Source organism: Juglans regia, chromosome 14 (genome assembly GCF_001411555.2).
Source record: "Juglans regia cultivar Chandler chromosome 14, Walnut 2.0, whole genome shotgun sequence".
In the NCBI taxonomy this organism is placed as follows: domain Eukaryota; kingdom Viridiplantae; phylum Streptophyta; class Magnoliopsida; order Fagales; family Juglandaceae; genus Juglans; species Juglans regia.
This window is the reverse complement of record NC_049914.1, coordinates 3,988,267-4,002,211: the sequence shown is the minus strand read 5'-3', so window position 1 is coordinate 4,002,211 and position 13,945 is coordinate 3,988,267. Positions and strand designations below refer to the sequence as shown.

The 13,945-nt window shown below is 34.8% G+C and overlaps 1 protein-coding gene across 1 annotated transcript; it reads left to right on the top strand.

The window, feature by feature from the left end:
* The first annotated feature begins 5,747 nt into the window (after window positions 1-5,747).
* On the top strand, window positions 5,748-11,936 carry LOC109014160 (calcium-dependent protein kinase 1-like). Its single transcript, XM_018996518.2, has 8 exons — window positions 5,748-6,201; window positions 6,342-7,225; window positions 7,952-8,095; window positions 8,229-8,381; window positions 9,198-9,313; window positions 9,506-9,673; window positions 10,598-10,822; window positions 11,570-11,936. Exons 2-8 carry the CDS (start codon window positions 6,445-6,447, stop codon window positions 11,690-11,692), a joined length of 1,710 nt encoding a protein of 569 aa, XP_018852063.1. The 5' UTR covers window positions 5,748-6,201; window positions 6,342-6,444; the 3' UTR covers window positions 11,693-11,936.
* Window positions 11,937-13,945: the final 2,009 nt, after the last annotated feature.

The window sequence follows — 13,945 nt, the reverse complement described above, 5'->3', positions numbered from 1 at the left end:
AGAGAGCCAAGATCCTTGGTTTTGAAATTGGTAGAGAGTGCATGTTTGAATGTCTCAATTTGGGAAAGATCATTTCCAGTAACTAGAATATCATCAACGTAGACAAGCACAATGGTGATACTCGTGGTTTTGACCAAAGTGAATAAAGAATGATCTGCTTGAGATTGAGTAAAACCTGCATCAAGAAGCACAGTGGTTAGTTTAAAAAACCAGTTGCGGGATGCTTGTTTGAGGCCGTAAAGGGATTTGCGGAGGCGGCAGACACGAGTCTCCCCCTTAGGACAATATCCAGGAGGTGGTGTCATTTTTACTTCTTCATCAATATCACCATGCAATAAGGCATTGTTGACATCAAGTTGGTGAATGATCCATTGTTGAGCGGCGGCTACAGCTAACAAGCACCGAACAGTAGTCATTTTTGCAATGGGAGCAAAAGTCTCATGATAATCAAGGCCTTCAACTTGAGCATAGCTTTTTGCAACCAGGCGAGCTTTATACCTTTCAATGGAACCATCTGCTTTGAGTTTGGTTTTAAAGACCCATTTGTAACCAATGGGCTTTTTACCAGAAGGGAGGGATTCAAGTGTCTAGGTAGAATTGGCTTCAAGGGCACGAAGCTCATTAGACATTGCTTCACGCCAATGGAAATGACGAAGGGCAGTGGAAGAGCAAGAAGGATCAACATAAGCGGTGAGAGCATGTAAAAAAGTAAGATGAGAAGGTGAGAAATGAGAATATGAAAGAAAAACAGATAAATGGTGAGCAGTACTTGAGGTTGATGTAGCAAGTGATGATGTCGTGGGCCCTACGTGTAGAGTCGGACAAACATAATCTTGGAGGTAAGCTGGGCAAGAAGTAGTGCGACGAGGACAAAGAGAAGTAGAGGAAAGGGAGGAGTCTGTGGTGGTAGTAGAAGGAGGAGAGGATGGGGTTGGTAGGATTGGTTCAAGAACAGGTAATGAGAGGATAGGTTCAGGAACGAGTAAGGGGAGAATTGGAATGGATGGATGAGAAATATCTGGAAGATCTTAAAAGGGAAAAATGTCTTCATAGAAAGTGACATCTTGAGAAAAGAAAATTTTTTGTGTGTCGAGATTATAGAGTTTGTATGCTTTGTGGTTACTAGGATAGCCAAGAAATAGGCATTTGGAGGTATAGGGAGAGAATTTATCTCGATGAGCATGGAGGGTTTGTGCGTAACATAAGCAACGGAACACACGAAGGTGATTGTAATTTGGAATGGTGTTGAAGAGAAGTTCAAAAGGAGATTTATTTTGAAGAATGAAACTTGGTGTATGGTTAATGAGATATGCCACAGTGAGTACACATTCTCCCCAAAATTTTAGAGGTAAGTGTGCTTGGAAGCAAAGACTGCGAGCAATATTTAGAAGGTGTCTGTGTTTGCGCTCTGCAACACCATTTTGTTGCGAAGTTTCAACGCAGGTACGTTCATGAATAATGTTGTAATTGTGAAGATAAGGTTGAAATTTTTGCGAAATAAATTCTTATCCATTATCAATGCGAATTTTTTTTGCCATGGTATTGAACTGGATTTGAACAAGGGCCAAAAAATATTTGAGATTGGTATATGCCTTTGATTTATAACGCATAAGATAGATTCAAGTGGTGTGGAAAAAATCATCAATTATAGTGAGAAAATAATGAGAACCACTAATGGAAGAAGTATGGTAGCCACCTCAAATGTCAGAAAATATTCTATTGAAAGCAAAAGAACTTTTATTATCATTAGAGGAAAAATGCAAACGTGTGTGTTTAGAACGAGCACAAACATCACAATTCGAAATAACATAAGAATTATTAAATAATTGAGGAATAAAAAGACGGGAAGGATGACCTAGGCATCGATGCCATAAGTCTTTTATTAGCAGTGGATTGTACGGAGAGAGCCATAACATTGTTGGGCCGATACACATAAAGCCCATTGCAAAAATCACTCGCTCCAATCAGCCTCGTCGATTGTGGGTCTTGAAACAAAAATTTTTTAGAGAAAAAATAAACAATGCAATTTGTGTTAGTGGTAAGTTGTGGGACAGATAAGAGATTAAAATGGAAATCAGGGATATAATAGACATTTGAAAGGGTAAGGGTTGGGGATAATGTGCAATGGCCGATACCCATAATGGAGAGGATATGGCCATTCGGCAACTTCACTGAGAGAGAAGGAGGTGGAGATTTTAGTTTAGACAACAAATGGCGATCGTGGCACATGTGGGTGCTAGTGCCGCTGTCCACGACCCAATCGTGGTGGCTGTCGAAGGAAGAAGGCGAAGAAGTAACATTACCAACAAAATTGGAGGAATGGGGTGTCAGGGTAAGCAAGTCCAACAGTTTTTGGTAGAGCTCCGGCGTCAGTCCAGGTACCGGCGAGGAATCTGAGGAGAAAGATGCTTGATTTGCCACCGGAGCCAAGCTAGACGGTGGTTTGCCAATAAGAGAGGGGCGCGGCTTGGAGCGTGGGTCGCGGCCAGATGGGTATCCAATAACACGCCATCATCAGTCACGGGTGTGACCCGTTTTGCCACATTCAGTGCAACGAAGGTTGCTGCGAAGGCCATGGATTCCGTCGGTAGTGGGCGGATGTGCAGGAGGCATTGCTGCTCTTCCTGAAAGAAGATAGAAAAAACTTTTGTGATGGGAGGAAGGGGTTCCATAGCTTGGATTTGGGTTATGAGTTGGGCAAATGAATCATTTAGGCTAAGAAGGAATTGGAAGACGCGTTCATCGTCCGCTTGTTTTTGCAAATCCTTGAGGTAATTGTTGTTTTGAAGATGGCTTAATTCATCTCATATTTGTTTGATATGGTTGTAATACTCATGAATAGAGGTGGTGTTTTGTTGCAGAGAGGAAAGCTCACATTTGAGGTGATAGAGACAAGCATTATTCCCATGGCTGAAACGAGATTGGAGGTCAATCCAAACTTCTCGTGGATTGGTGTGGTATTCAAAGGAGTTGGCTAGAGATGGACTGATGGAGTTTAAAATCCAGATAAGGACCATGTCCTTGGTTTGGTTCCATTGTTTGTACTCTAGAGAGTTCGGATCAGGGTTGGGGAGAGAGCCATCAACAAAACTGAGCTTGTTCTTGGCGTTAAGTGCTCGAGTAATGGCCTTTTGCCATTTTGGGAAATTATCTCCTGTAAGGAGACTAGAGACAAAGATTAGACTAGGGGAGTTAGAGGGGTGGAGGGTATATGGAGAGGACATAGTGGAGGTTGGAGGGGAAGAGGAAGCCATGGAGGTCTCGGGTAGGGATCGTATTTAGGCTGATACCATGTTAAGAATGTAAAGAACATAATGATTTTATTTCAATAACTTGCAAAATACAATGATACATTCTTGTTTAAATAGATACAAGAAGCTATGTATGGAAATAAACAAATATAAGGAAGTAATTAATATTTACAAATTAATAGCTATTCCTATAATTATGGTTATGATTCTGTGGCTGATTTTGTGCAATTTGGAATCCTGAGAATGAACATATTTGATTTTGTCAATATAGACCAAGATTTATTTTTTAATGATGAAATAAGATGAAAGTTAAATAAAATATTGTTAGAGTATTATTTTTTAATATTAGTTGTGTTAGTACTTGTAAAAATTGAATTGTTTATTATATTTTATTTAAAAATTTGAGAAATTTATAATGATTAAATAAGATATGATGAGATGAGTTAGAATTTTAGACCAGATGATATAAAGACTAATTTTCAAATAAAATAATCAGGTTGGAACCTCTCGTCCTTGCATAAAAAAAATAAAATATAAAACCATTAATTTCATGAATTACTTTCAAGCTAGATTGCATATGCATGCCAGGACATATTTTTTTGTCCTTAACCCACCTCTTCTCTCACAAGACCGATGCGTACACATCACGAGATGAGACAGAGAAACAAGGAAAGAAAGAGTTGCGGCATGGATTGCGGTGTTCATAGACGTAGTCCATAAGCCTGACTAAGGGCGGGAACACGGCTTTTACCTATTCTGATGACAATGGACATGCACGTTGCCTGTAGTTTAAACCCGCGTCATAACGTCATGCATGCTTCCACGTCTCTGCTAACTCAACTGGCCCCTCATTGAGTCATTACGATACACTCCAGTGGATTCGTTGCTAAAGAACGAGTGCGAAAACAAAACTTGCTTTGGTGAACTTTAGAATCCCTTTTTTCCAATATTTTCACGTCAAACATTTCTCAAACATAAAATAATTTTCAATTCAAATATTTAATTTGTTCATATAAGAAAAATTCTACTTATCATTCCCATGCTACACATCACTTTTTTATTTTTTTCTTTACCAAGTGCGTAGTGTATAGATTATGAGTAAAATAATTCAATTAGTTTAAGATCCTGTTTGAAAGTTAAACTCAGTTGAGATCAACTCAATTCATTCTAATTTTAAACTAAATCTAACATCTAAATACTTAACTCTCAAATTATTAAACTCATCTCAACTTAAAACCTCTTTACATGTTAGACCTACGGCATTTTTCAACTTAAACACCCATTTATAAGTGAGATCAATAATCTTTTTCAATTTTTCATAAATATATCTAACATCTTAACATTCAAACACATCTAAACTCATCTTGAGTGGCCCCCACAAAACTCACTCCACCGTCTCAACTCACTACTATTTATAAAGAACTCAACTCATCTTAACATCCAAACTCTCAATATCCAAACGGAGCCTAAGTGGAATAAAACCCAAAAAAATAAAAAAAAATACAAATGAGTGTGATGCGTGGGATGATGAATAGTAAAACTCTTTCATCTAATCCTTATTTAATTATTACAACTTTTTCAAATTTCTAAACAAAATATAAAAAATAATACTATTTTTTCAAATTTTAAATTAAAAATAATATTAAAAATTATGTTCAAATAACTTTTTAATTTTGTATCTATCATTTCTCAAAACCCAAAGATATATCTTCACTTAAAAGAAAATGATATTTGGCCCCATGAGTTTGCTCCCTCAAAGTTAGTACTCATATAATTTATTTTATTTTTTATATTTTTAAAATGATTAAGAAAGTAACTATTTGTAAAGTGATGTATTTTTTTTAATTTTAAAAGATATGTAAAAATGTTTAAAAAATATTTAAAAGATAAAAAAGAAAAAAAAATTAAAAAATACAATTTAAACTAGTGATAAGATTGAATGGGACAAACTCATGGAAGTAGCAGCACTTCCACTCAAACAATTTTATTATTATTTATAAATATACCGAAATATCCTGATGACTTAATTTGGACTCCGTCCATTCATTCAAGACAAAAACAAGTACTTCCCCACAATACACCTTTTGGTTCCCAAGTTGCTCAATTAGCCTAATGGAGGGTGCATTTTCGCGATGAACTTCATTGACATTTCGTGTTATTTTTTTATGAGGATTTTCAGATTTATTTGTCCTGATTAATCATCTACACGAGTCTTTTATATAATTATCGGATCGGATCAGATCAGACATTAAGTGCCACTTGTGAATAGGATTTTTGATTAGAAAAACATTAGAGTACAAAGACAGGGAGAAATAAAACATAATATAACAAGAAAAACATTATAACAGTCAAAACCGTCGTTGGGCAAAAAGTTGAGATTGGTGGGTTCAGATAGCCAACGACTTTCCGCAAGACAATCAGCCGAAAAGCCCGGTTGATTGAAATTAATAGCATTCTTAATGACAAGGTAAAATACAAATAAAGCCTGCATTTGTGCACAGAGACACCCACTAAAAGCCGGCATTACTATAGTCTATTTCTTTTTTCAACATCCCATTCCAGAGACCTGGTAAACCAGAGGTCCCTTTCTTCTCTTTCCCAGCTTCTCGACTTTGTTTACACGTTCCTTACTGTTTGCTCATTTGGGTTATTCTGATTTTTGTTGAACATAGAAGAATTTTGATCGGCTTTCAGTTTTTTTGTTGGCTTGACTTGGTTTGTTTTATTACTGACTGGTTCTGAGATCCTAAAATTTAAGGGAAATTACTTCTTTCTGTTTGTTGTTGTAATATTTCTGGATTTCATCTTTGGTCAATAAAGATTTTTGACTTCTTTTGGCCTCTTTGGGTGTCCTTAATTTTGTTCATCTTACTGTAACATCATTTGTGCACTTGTTATCTTTGTATGGATGAAGTCGGCAACTGAATACACGAAGAAATTTCCAAATTCGGTGAGTAATGCTTCTGTTTTTTACTTTGTTTTTCGTTGATTTATGGTTCTAACACATGCTATATTTCAAGATTGATTTTGTTATCTCTATCAAGTTTAGACAAAATTACAAGGGGTGTTTGACTTACTTATGTCACCCAGGTCGTTAAGATAAGATCCAACATGTTTGGTGTTAACACATCCAGTGGGATTAGATCTTGGTGTTGAAAGCAGGGAGGTTATAAAGAAATCAGTTTAGTGCTATATGGGGAATACTTGTGTCGGACCTAGCATTTCTAAGAATGGTTTCTTCCAATCGGTTTCTGCCGCAATGTGGCGAACCCGGATGCCTGATGATTCGGTTTCTCCTCATACTAATGGAGAAACAGTCAATGAGGAAATGCAGCAACCCGAATCGCCTTTGCCGGTCCAAAACAAGCCCCCAGAACAAATGACAATTCCAAACTCGGAACCAGTGCAACCTGCAAAAGCTAAGAAGAACCCACATATGAAGAGGGTGGCTAGTGCAGGTCTTCGTGCTGAGGTTTTGAAGACGAAAACTGGTAATATAAAGGAATTTTTCAGTCTGGGAAAGAAACTAGGACAAGGGCAATTTGGGACAACGTTTCTTTGTGTGGAGAAGGCAACAGGGGAAGAATATGCGTGCAAATCTATTGCAAAGAGGAAGTTGATAACAGACGAAGATGTTGAGGATGTGAGAAGGGAAATTCAGATAATGCACCATCTGAAGGGGCATCCGAATGTTATATCTATCAAAGGGGCTTATGAAGATGCAGTGGCTGTTCATGTTGTGATGGAACTATGTGCAGGTGGTGAACTTTTCGATAGGATTATTAAGCGTGGGCATTACACAGAAAGAAAGGCAGCTGAGCTTACCAGAACTATAGTTGGGGTTCTAGAAGCTTGTCATTCACTGGGAGTGATGCATCGTGACCTTAAGCCAGAAAATTTTCTCTTTGTCAACAATAAAGAGGAATCACTTCTCAAAACCATTGACTTTGGGTTATCGATATTCTTTAAACCAGGTAAATTCATATGGCTGTAGTACTTTTGAAAACTATTTGAGTTGCTACTTCAAAGTCTTTCAAAATTGATAGTTGGATGAGATTCCACTAGTTGATGATGAGATCATTCTGTATTAAGGGGCGTGGTATTCTACTTGCTTTCTGTATAAATTATAAAACACCTGCACAACGTTCTTATCTCGTGACTAGTCCAAGTTGCTTGTTTGATCTCTGCAAATTATTTTCAATCACCAATTTCACAGTTTAAACATTACATACAATCCTATTTACATTGATATTCTAAAATCACCAAAATTATGACAATTATAAGTGATGTAATTCATGATCACAGAAAGTACTGATAAGATAATGATTATTTGTTCCTAGAATTTGGTTAGATGCATTTATAAGTTACTAACCTATTCTTCATGCATGGTTTGTGTTCGTATATAAATAGGTAGAACATATGAAATAATGTTTACTTTAAGCGTTACAGAACACACATTTACATTCAGATGCATCAAATATAGTGTAATGATACTGCTTTACTTGCTGGTATAAGCACGTTTTTGACTTTTTATACTCATTTTTAAATTTTTGTGAATTGATTGGTTAATTTGCGGTCGAGTGTGCAACTCCTTATAAGCTTATCTGCTCCACCACTCTTTGCTTTGCTTCTTTGATACTTCATAGAACTAGGAGCAATCCATTTGGATTTTCTGATATCTAAGTTTTTTCCCCTTTTAGGTGAAAGATTTTCTGATGTGGTTGGAAGCCCATATTATGTTGCACCGGAAGTTCTGCGGAAGCATTATGGTCCAGAAGCGGATGTTTGGAGTGCTGGAGTGATTCTGTACATTCTATTATGCGGAGTGCCTCCCTTTTGGGCAGGTAAGAAGCTTGGAATCTGCTAGTTCTTGAAATTTTCCTGTATGGTGTCTGCATATGTGTAAATATGTTCCAAAGTTTTGTTAATTTTCCTTTTTTCACAACATTCCTCTCCATCCTTGTCATGATCACGTAGAAGCGGAACAAGAGATATTCGAACAGGTCCTGCATGGTGATCTTGATTTCTCATCTGACCCATGGCCCAGTATCTCCAACAGTGCAAAAGATTTAGTGACAAAAATGCTTGTTCGAGATCCTAGAAGGCGGCTCACTGTTCATGAAGTTTTGTGTGAGTCTATAATTGTTTTGTATTTTGATTGATTAATTCAGACAAGTAGGCGTTATTTGATTCGTATCTAGGGATGGGGTCAAATACAAACTATTTCTATTGGAATATGTATGTCCCATTGAGTCTCCAAAATTCATCTTTGAATGGTTTCGTTTTGGAGCTTTCATGATCATAGTTTTATTCTTTTTTGCACCAAAAGTAGCCCTGATATCTTCAAATTTTCTTGGACTGTCAATGATACACTCAAAATTTTTAGCAATGGAAGTATTAAACTAGAAGAATGCCGTGCTGGCGTCAGAAATGAATCCACTTATAAAAAACCTATTAAACTACAATAATGACAAATGCTGTGGCTGACTTATATTTTTGTAATGTTTCCCTTCCAAGGTTTTTATTGTGAGCCTTGATGGTATATTGAAGGAAAGATGAGAGTTTCTTCGATGTCATAGTAATGTTGCTTTCTGTGTCCTCAATGATGAAACTGAGAGGACTTGTTGTTGAAAGTGAGACGTCTTTCAAAATCTTGACAGATATCTACTACAGATGTGGTTTTATTGTCTTGTAACCCAGGTTTGCTATATGAGACTACTGCATAGATTAATAGTTCATATGAAATTCCATTCAAAGGATCTTGTCCTTTTCGATTTTGTATTTTCCTTTTGCAAAATTTTAAATTCTTTAAAATGACATGTCATCTGCTTTAGCTGTTTGAACCATCATTATTATTTGTGTATATATAAATCCTATAATATTTAAGGAATGTTTCAGGCAAGGGTTTTCTTGTTGTAGCTCATCTACAATTTAAATTCCTGACAGGTCATCCCTGGGTTCAAGTTGATGGAGTTGCTCCCGACAAGCCTCTTGATTCTGCAGTTTTAAGTCGCTTGAAGCAATTTTCTGCTATGAACAAGCTCAAGAAAATGGCACTTAGAGTAAGTGTATTGTGAAAGCTGAAGGCTTTTGAATATAAGATCGTTGAAAAGCTGAATCGTTAAGAGTTTCTGTGTAAATTAATTAATGATCAGAAACAATACAGTACATAATTCATGTTGAAAATATTGTTTGAATTTTCTTTTAGATAGAGTGACTAATTTTTTTTTTCTCCCTATCTTTGTTCTTTGCAGGTCATTGCAGAGAACTTATCTGAAGAAGAGATAGCTGGCCTAAAAGAAATGTTCAAGATGATTGACACAGACGATAGTGGTCAAATCAGTTTTGAAGAACTGAAGGCTGGTTTGAAAAGAGTAGGAGCTAATCTTAAGGAATCTGAAATTTATGATCTGATGCAAGCCGTAAGTATTAGATGAATTTGGATCCAAGTCTTTTCCTAAATGCTTCAAAAGGGTTCCCCTAATTGATATCATGCTGTTTGTGGGAAAAGAAAGAAAAAGGTCTCTGAGTATAAAATATAAAACCAAAATCCCATGCGCATGTGTGTGTGTGCGGGAGAGAGAGAGAGAGTCATCCTAAACTACCAGAATTGACATATTGCACCCCTCCAACTGTCAAACAGTTGCAATGCCTACCCTCCACTACAATCTGACTGTTGGACTGTGTTGCTCACCTATTTTCACCTACTTAATCGGAGGAGAGTGTTATTTGACAGTCAGTAGTAGTTGGAGGTGCAATGTGTCAATCTTGGGTAGTTTAGGGTCAAAGTGTAAAGCCCTTGTTAGTTGGAGAATGAAAAGTCTATCTTTCCTTGACACGTTAAATAAGGCCTGGAGATTCTCATTATTTATTTTCTTTTCCTTTAGTTTTAGGTGTTGGTCACGATGTTTTGGAGGGTCTAAAGTGGCTCCTGATGCCCCACAAGGAAATGGGTGGAAGACAGTAAAGAAATGTTTCTTTCTCATATTACTGACTACATATCATTATAGAAATGAACTCAAGTGATTATAATTTGGCTCGTTTGATATGTTATTATTACCTGGAGAAGCTTGGTTTAGCCATGGATGATTGGGACACTGGTTATTATTACCTGGAGGGTATAAACTTTCTGTTATTTTATAAATATGAAGACCTCGATGCACTGTATTCTTATAAAACATGGGAGCTTGCATGAGAAACTTCTCTAGTCTTGTTGAAATTGGCAAGATTATGAAAATAGTTTGTATTTCTGCCTCTGTGGGAATCCCGCATGCTGTCATGAGGCAATGAAATAATGTTGCACTAATGAATTATGTTTTTAATCCACTTACATGACTGAATTGCAGGCAGATATAGATAACAGTGGAACCATTGATTATGGGGAGTTCATTGCTGCAACACTGCATCTGAACAAAATCGAGAGACAGGATCATCTATTTGCAGCTTTTTCGTACTTCGACAAGGATGGAAGTGGTTATATTACTCCTGATGAGCTTCAAAAGGCTTTTGAGGAGTTTGGGATAGAAGATGTTCGCCTTGAAGAAATGATCCAAGAAGTTGATCAGGATAACGTGAGTATTTACTTTAAAATCATACTTCCACGTTTAAAAATGAAAAGTTATCGAAAGATCAATCTCTGTTGCCTTACATGAATAGGTAGTTCGCATCAAGGATACATTGACCCCTGTTTTAGAATTGGACTCAGCAAAGCATGGCCTAGTTTGCTTAGCGCAGCCACAAGTTGATGCAGTAGTAGCTTGTCCAGAACCCTATCCACCTTCTTTATGTTGACTTGCAAGCTTGGAAATAATTTAAGTTGGATTTTACTAATGGTTTTCCACATGAAAATAAGTTAGATGAAGTTAAGGCAGGCCATCCCATCACAGTGATTAGGCATTTGGAGTGGTGGGTTGGGTTGAGATAAGGATTTCATTGTTAACTACAAAAGATAGAGAATAAAAAGATTTCTCAAGTTTTAGTTTCTGCATGGGCCATTTCTTTGCAGAAATGGTAAACTGTTTTAGCCTATCGAGCACATGGCTGCATTTGATGGGAAAGAGCTAAAGGCTACGACCTTATCTAGAACTCCCCTAATGCCATTGACATGGCTTGCACTGTGTATCAGACTTTCCTTTCGTATGTATAGTAAATTACTACAATTGCAGTCAGCCAGCCTTCCAGTGACTGTCTGATGCATCATACATACTTGCGTATGATTTTTGTTTCTATTTGAGCAAGCAATGCCTTTAGCGTTCTGTTCTTCAACAAAATCTCGATTACTAAGCCAAAAAAGAAATTGTTTTATATTAATTTTGCAGGATGGACGCATAGATTACAATGAGTTTGTTGCCATGATGCAAAAAGGAAATGCTGTAGGTGTTGGTAAGAAGGGCCTAGAACATACTTTCAGCATCGGGCTTAAAGAAGCTCTAAGACTATAGTTGCATAGGCAGTGGTGAGATTCTTCATTCTTTCTTCTTTGCTTTCAACCTCTCGAGATTGTACAGTAGGAGCATATATGCTCATCTAAGGAGCACCAAGGCCTTTCTAAAGAGATACAAAAAACATGATTGAATTTTTTCAGAGTTTCATGTGCTATGAGTTTTGCAACTACACCAACCCTTTTAATTGTAATATTGCATACCATATGGATGACCAAAAATAAAATGTATGTTCCTTTGTGTTTTTTGGTATTAATTATTATTATTTATGCTGTGAGGGAAAAAGCACCTCACAGCATTGGCTGGTGCTGAATGCTGATTCATTCATATTTGGTAAAATTAGCTTGGCTTTCTTGGTTTAAATTTGATCATCAACAGTATCATCTTTTTACTAAAATAAAGAAATCTCATATCTGAAATCACCTCTAATTCTACATCCTCAAATCTCTCTCTCTCTCTCTCTTTCTCATCATGCATCATCATTCCTCTATCAAATCACCTCTAATTTGATCACCAACAGTTAGTTTATAAGAAAATCACTGTGCAAAGCATACCCTCTATTTAATTAACATGACAGTATTTGATTTGTTAGTGATTTTAATTTTAAATTTTTCTAGCAAATCAAAATTTATCATATAAATTAAATAGAAGGTGTGCTTTGCATATAAGCTTTTAAAAATAATTTTTCATATATAAAAGCTAGAGCTAGTGGAGAAGTGGGATGCCCTTCTTTTCTTGAGCACTAAATAGTTTTATTCATCCATTGCTTGTGCATGCTTTTCCACCGCCACCGCCACCGCCACCACCCCCACCCTTTCTTTTTCTGTCCAGAGTTTTAGGCCTTAAATAAATAAATGTAATAAGGAATCACACGCTCCTCCATCGGCATATGATATATCCCACTCTTTTGAGGGGCCCCACCCTACACGCTCCCAAAGCCAATTATTCCTCCTCCTTCTTCTTCTTCTTGTTTTTTGTTTTTTTTTTTTAATAATTATATATAAAATTAAAAGTCATTATTACAATCATAACAATAGCAAATGTGCGTTACAGATTTTTATAATTTTATTTATCAATTTATTAAGAAATATGATAATTAAAACGTTTTATATTTTATATTAAAAATGAATAATGTTATATACAATTATAAAATATGTAAGTTTTATGCAGTCGTTTTGAAAAAAAATAAAATTTACTATTAAAAAATTATTATTTTTTATGTAGATTCCTTATTTATTCATTTTTTTAAAAGTGATTACTCAATATTTATAGACTCACGACTGCAACTATAATTTTTCATTTGAAATGATTTTATAAATTTAATTATAAATAAATAAAAATTTAAGCAGGATTATTGAAAATGATTAATTTTGCAAATGAGGGAAATTTCAAATTCATATAAAACAAGCTATTTAAGAGTATTTACGTTGACTTGGTCAAGTGAAAAAGTTAGTTAAAATTGACATAATTGATGTAAAAGTAACCAATATTGGATTGATCAAATCTAAAATAAAATAGATTTCTACTATAGTAGTTGATCAAAGATGAAAAATTATAATTGATTCATCAAATATTAAAATATTAGTTTTTCATTCTAAGTAAATATTAAAATATTAATTTTTTACTCCAAATAAAAATACTATTTGATTTGTAATTAAGAAATTTAAATAGAATTTTAAATGAGTTTAACCAAATATTTTTTATTATTAGTAATAAATAACTTTTGAAAATATGATTTTTTTAATATTAATTTAATTAGAATAAAATTATTATTAATATTAAATTAAAAGACTTATAAAATAGGATAAATCAAATAAAAAGTTATTAATTTAATAAAATTTTATTATTATATAAAAAATAAACAGTTAATTTAATGTAAAAATTGAATTTAAATAAAATAAATAAATATAAAAATATATGATATTGATTAAATTTTAATAATATATTTATCCAAGCCAATGAGGCCAATTATTAAATAATGATGAAAAAATTTATATAATTTTTTATTATTCATATAATTTTTACACATTATATAATTTTTAATTATTATTATTTTTATTAAATATTTAATATATAAATAATAAATAAAAAAAAAATTATTTAAAAAAAAAAAATTTTAAAAAATATAATACGTAAAGGTTGAGGAGATTATGTTGCTGATTATTCGTTCTTCGCCAGTGTATCGTATTTTTTCCGAATATCTTATTACTCGTTTCTTTCATTTTCTCATTCCAGGCAATACCGCTTTCCTCT

Coding starts and splice junctions, on each gene's coding strand:
- LOC109014160 (XM_018996518.2), top strand. CDS start 6,445: ATGGGGAATACTTGTGTCGGACCTAGCATTTCTAAGAATGGTTTCTTC. Junction 7,226..7,951: donor ATCGATATTCTTTAAACCAG/GTAAATTCATAT, acceptor TTCCCCTTTTAG/GTGAAAGATTTTCTGATGTG. Junction 9,674..10,597: donor TTTATGATCTGATGCAAGCC/GTAAGTATTAGA, acceptor ACTGAATTGCAG/GCAGATATAGATAACAGTGG.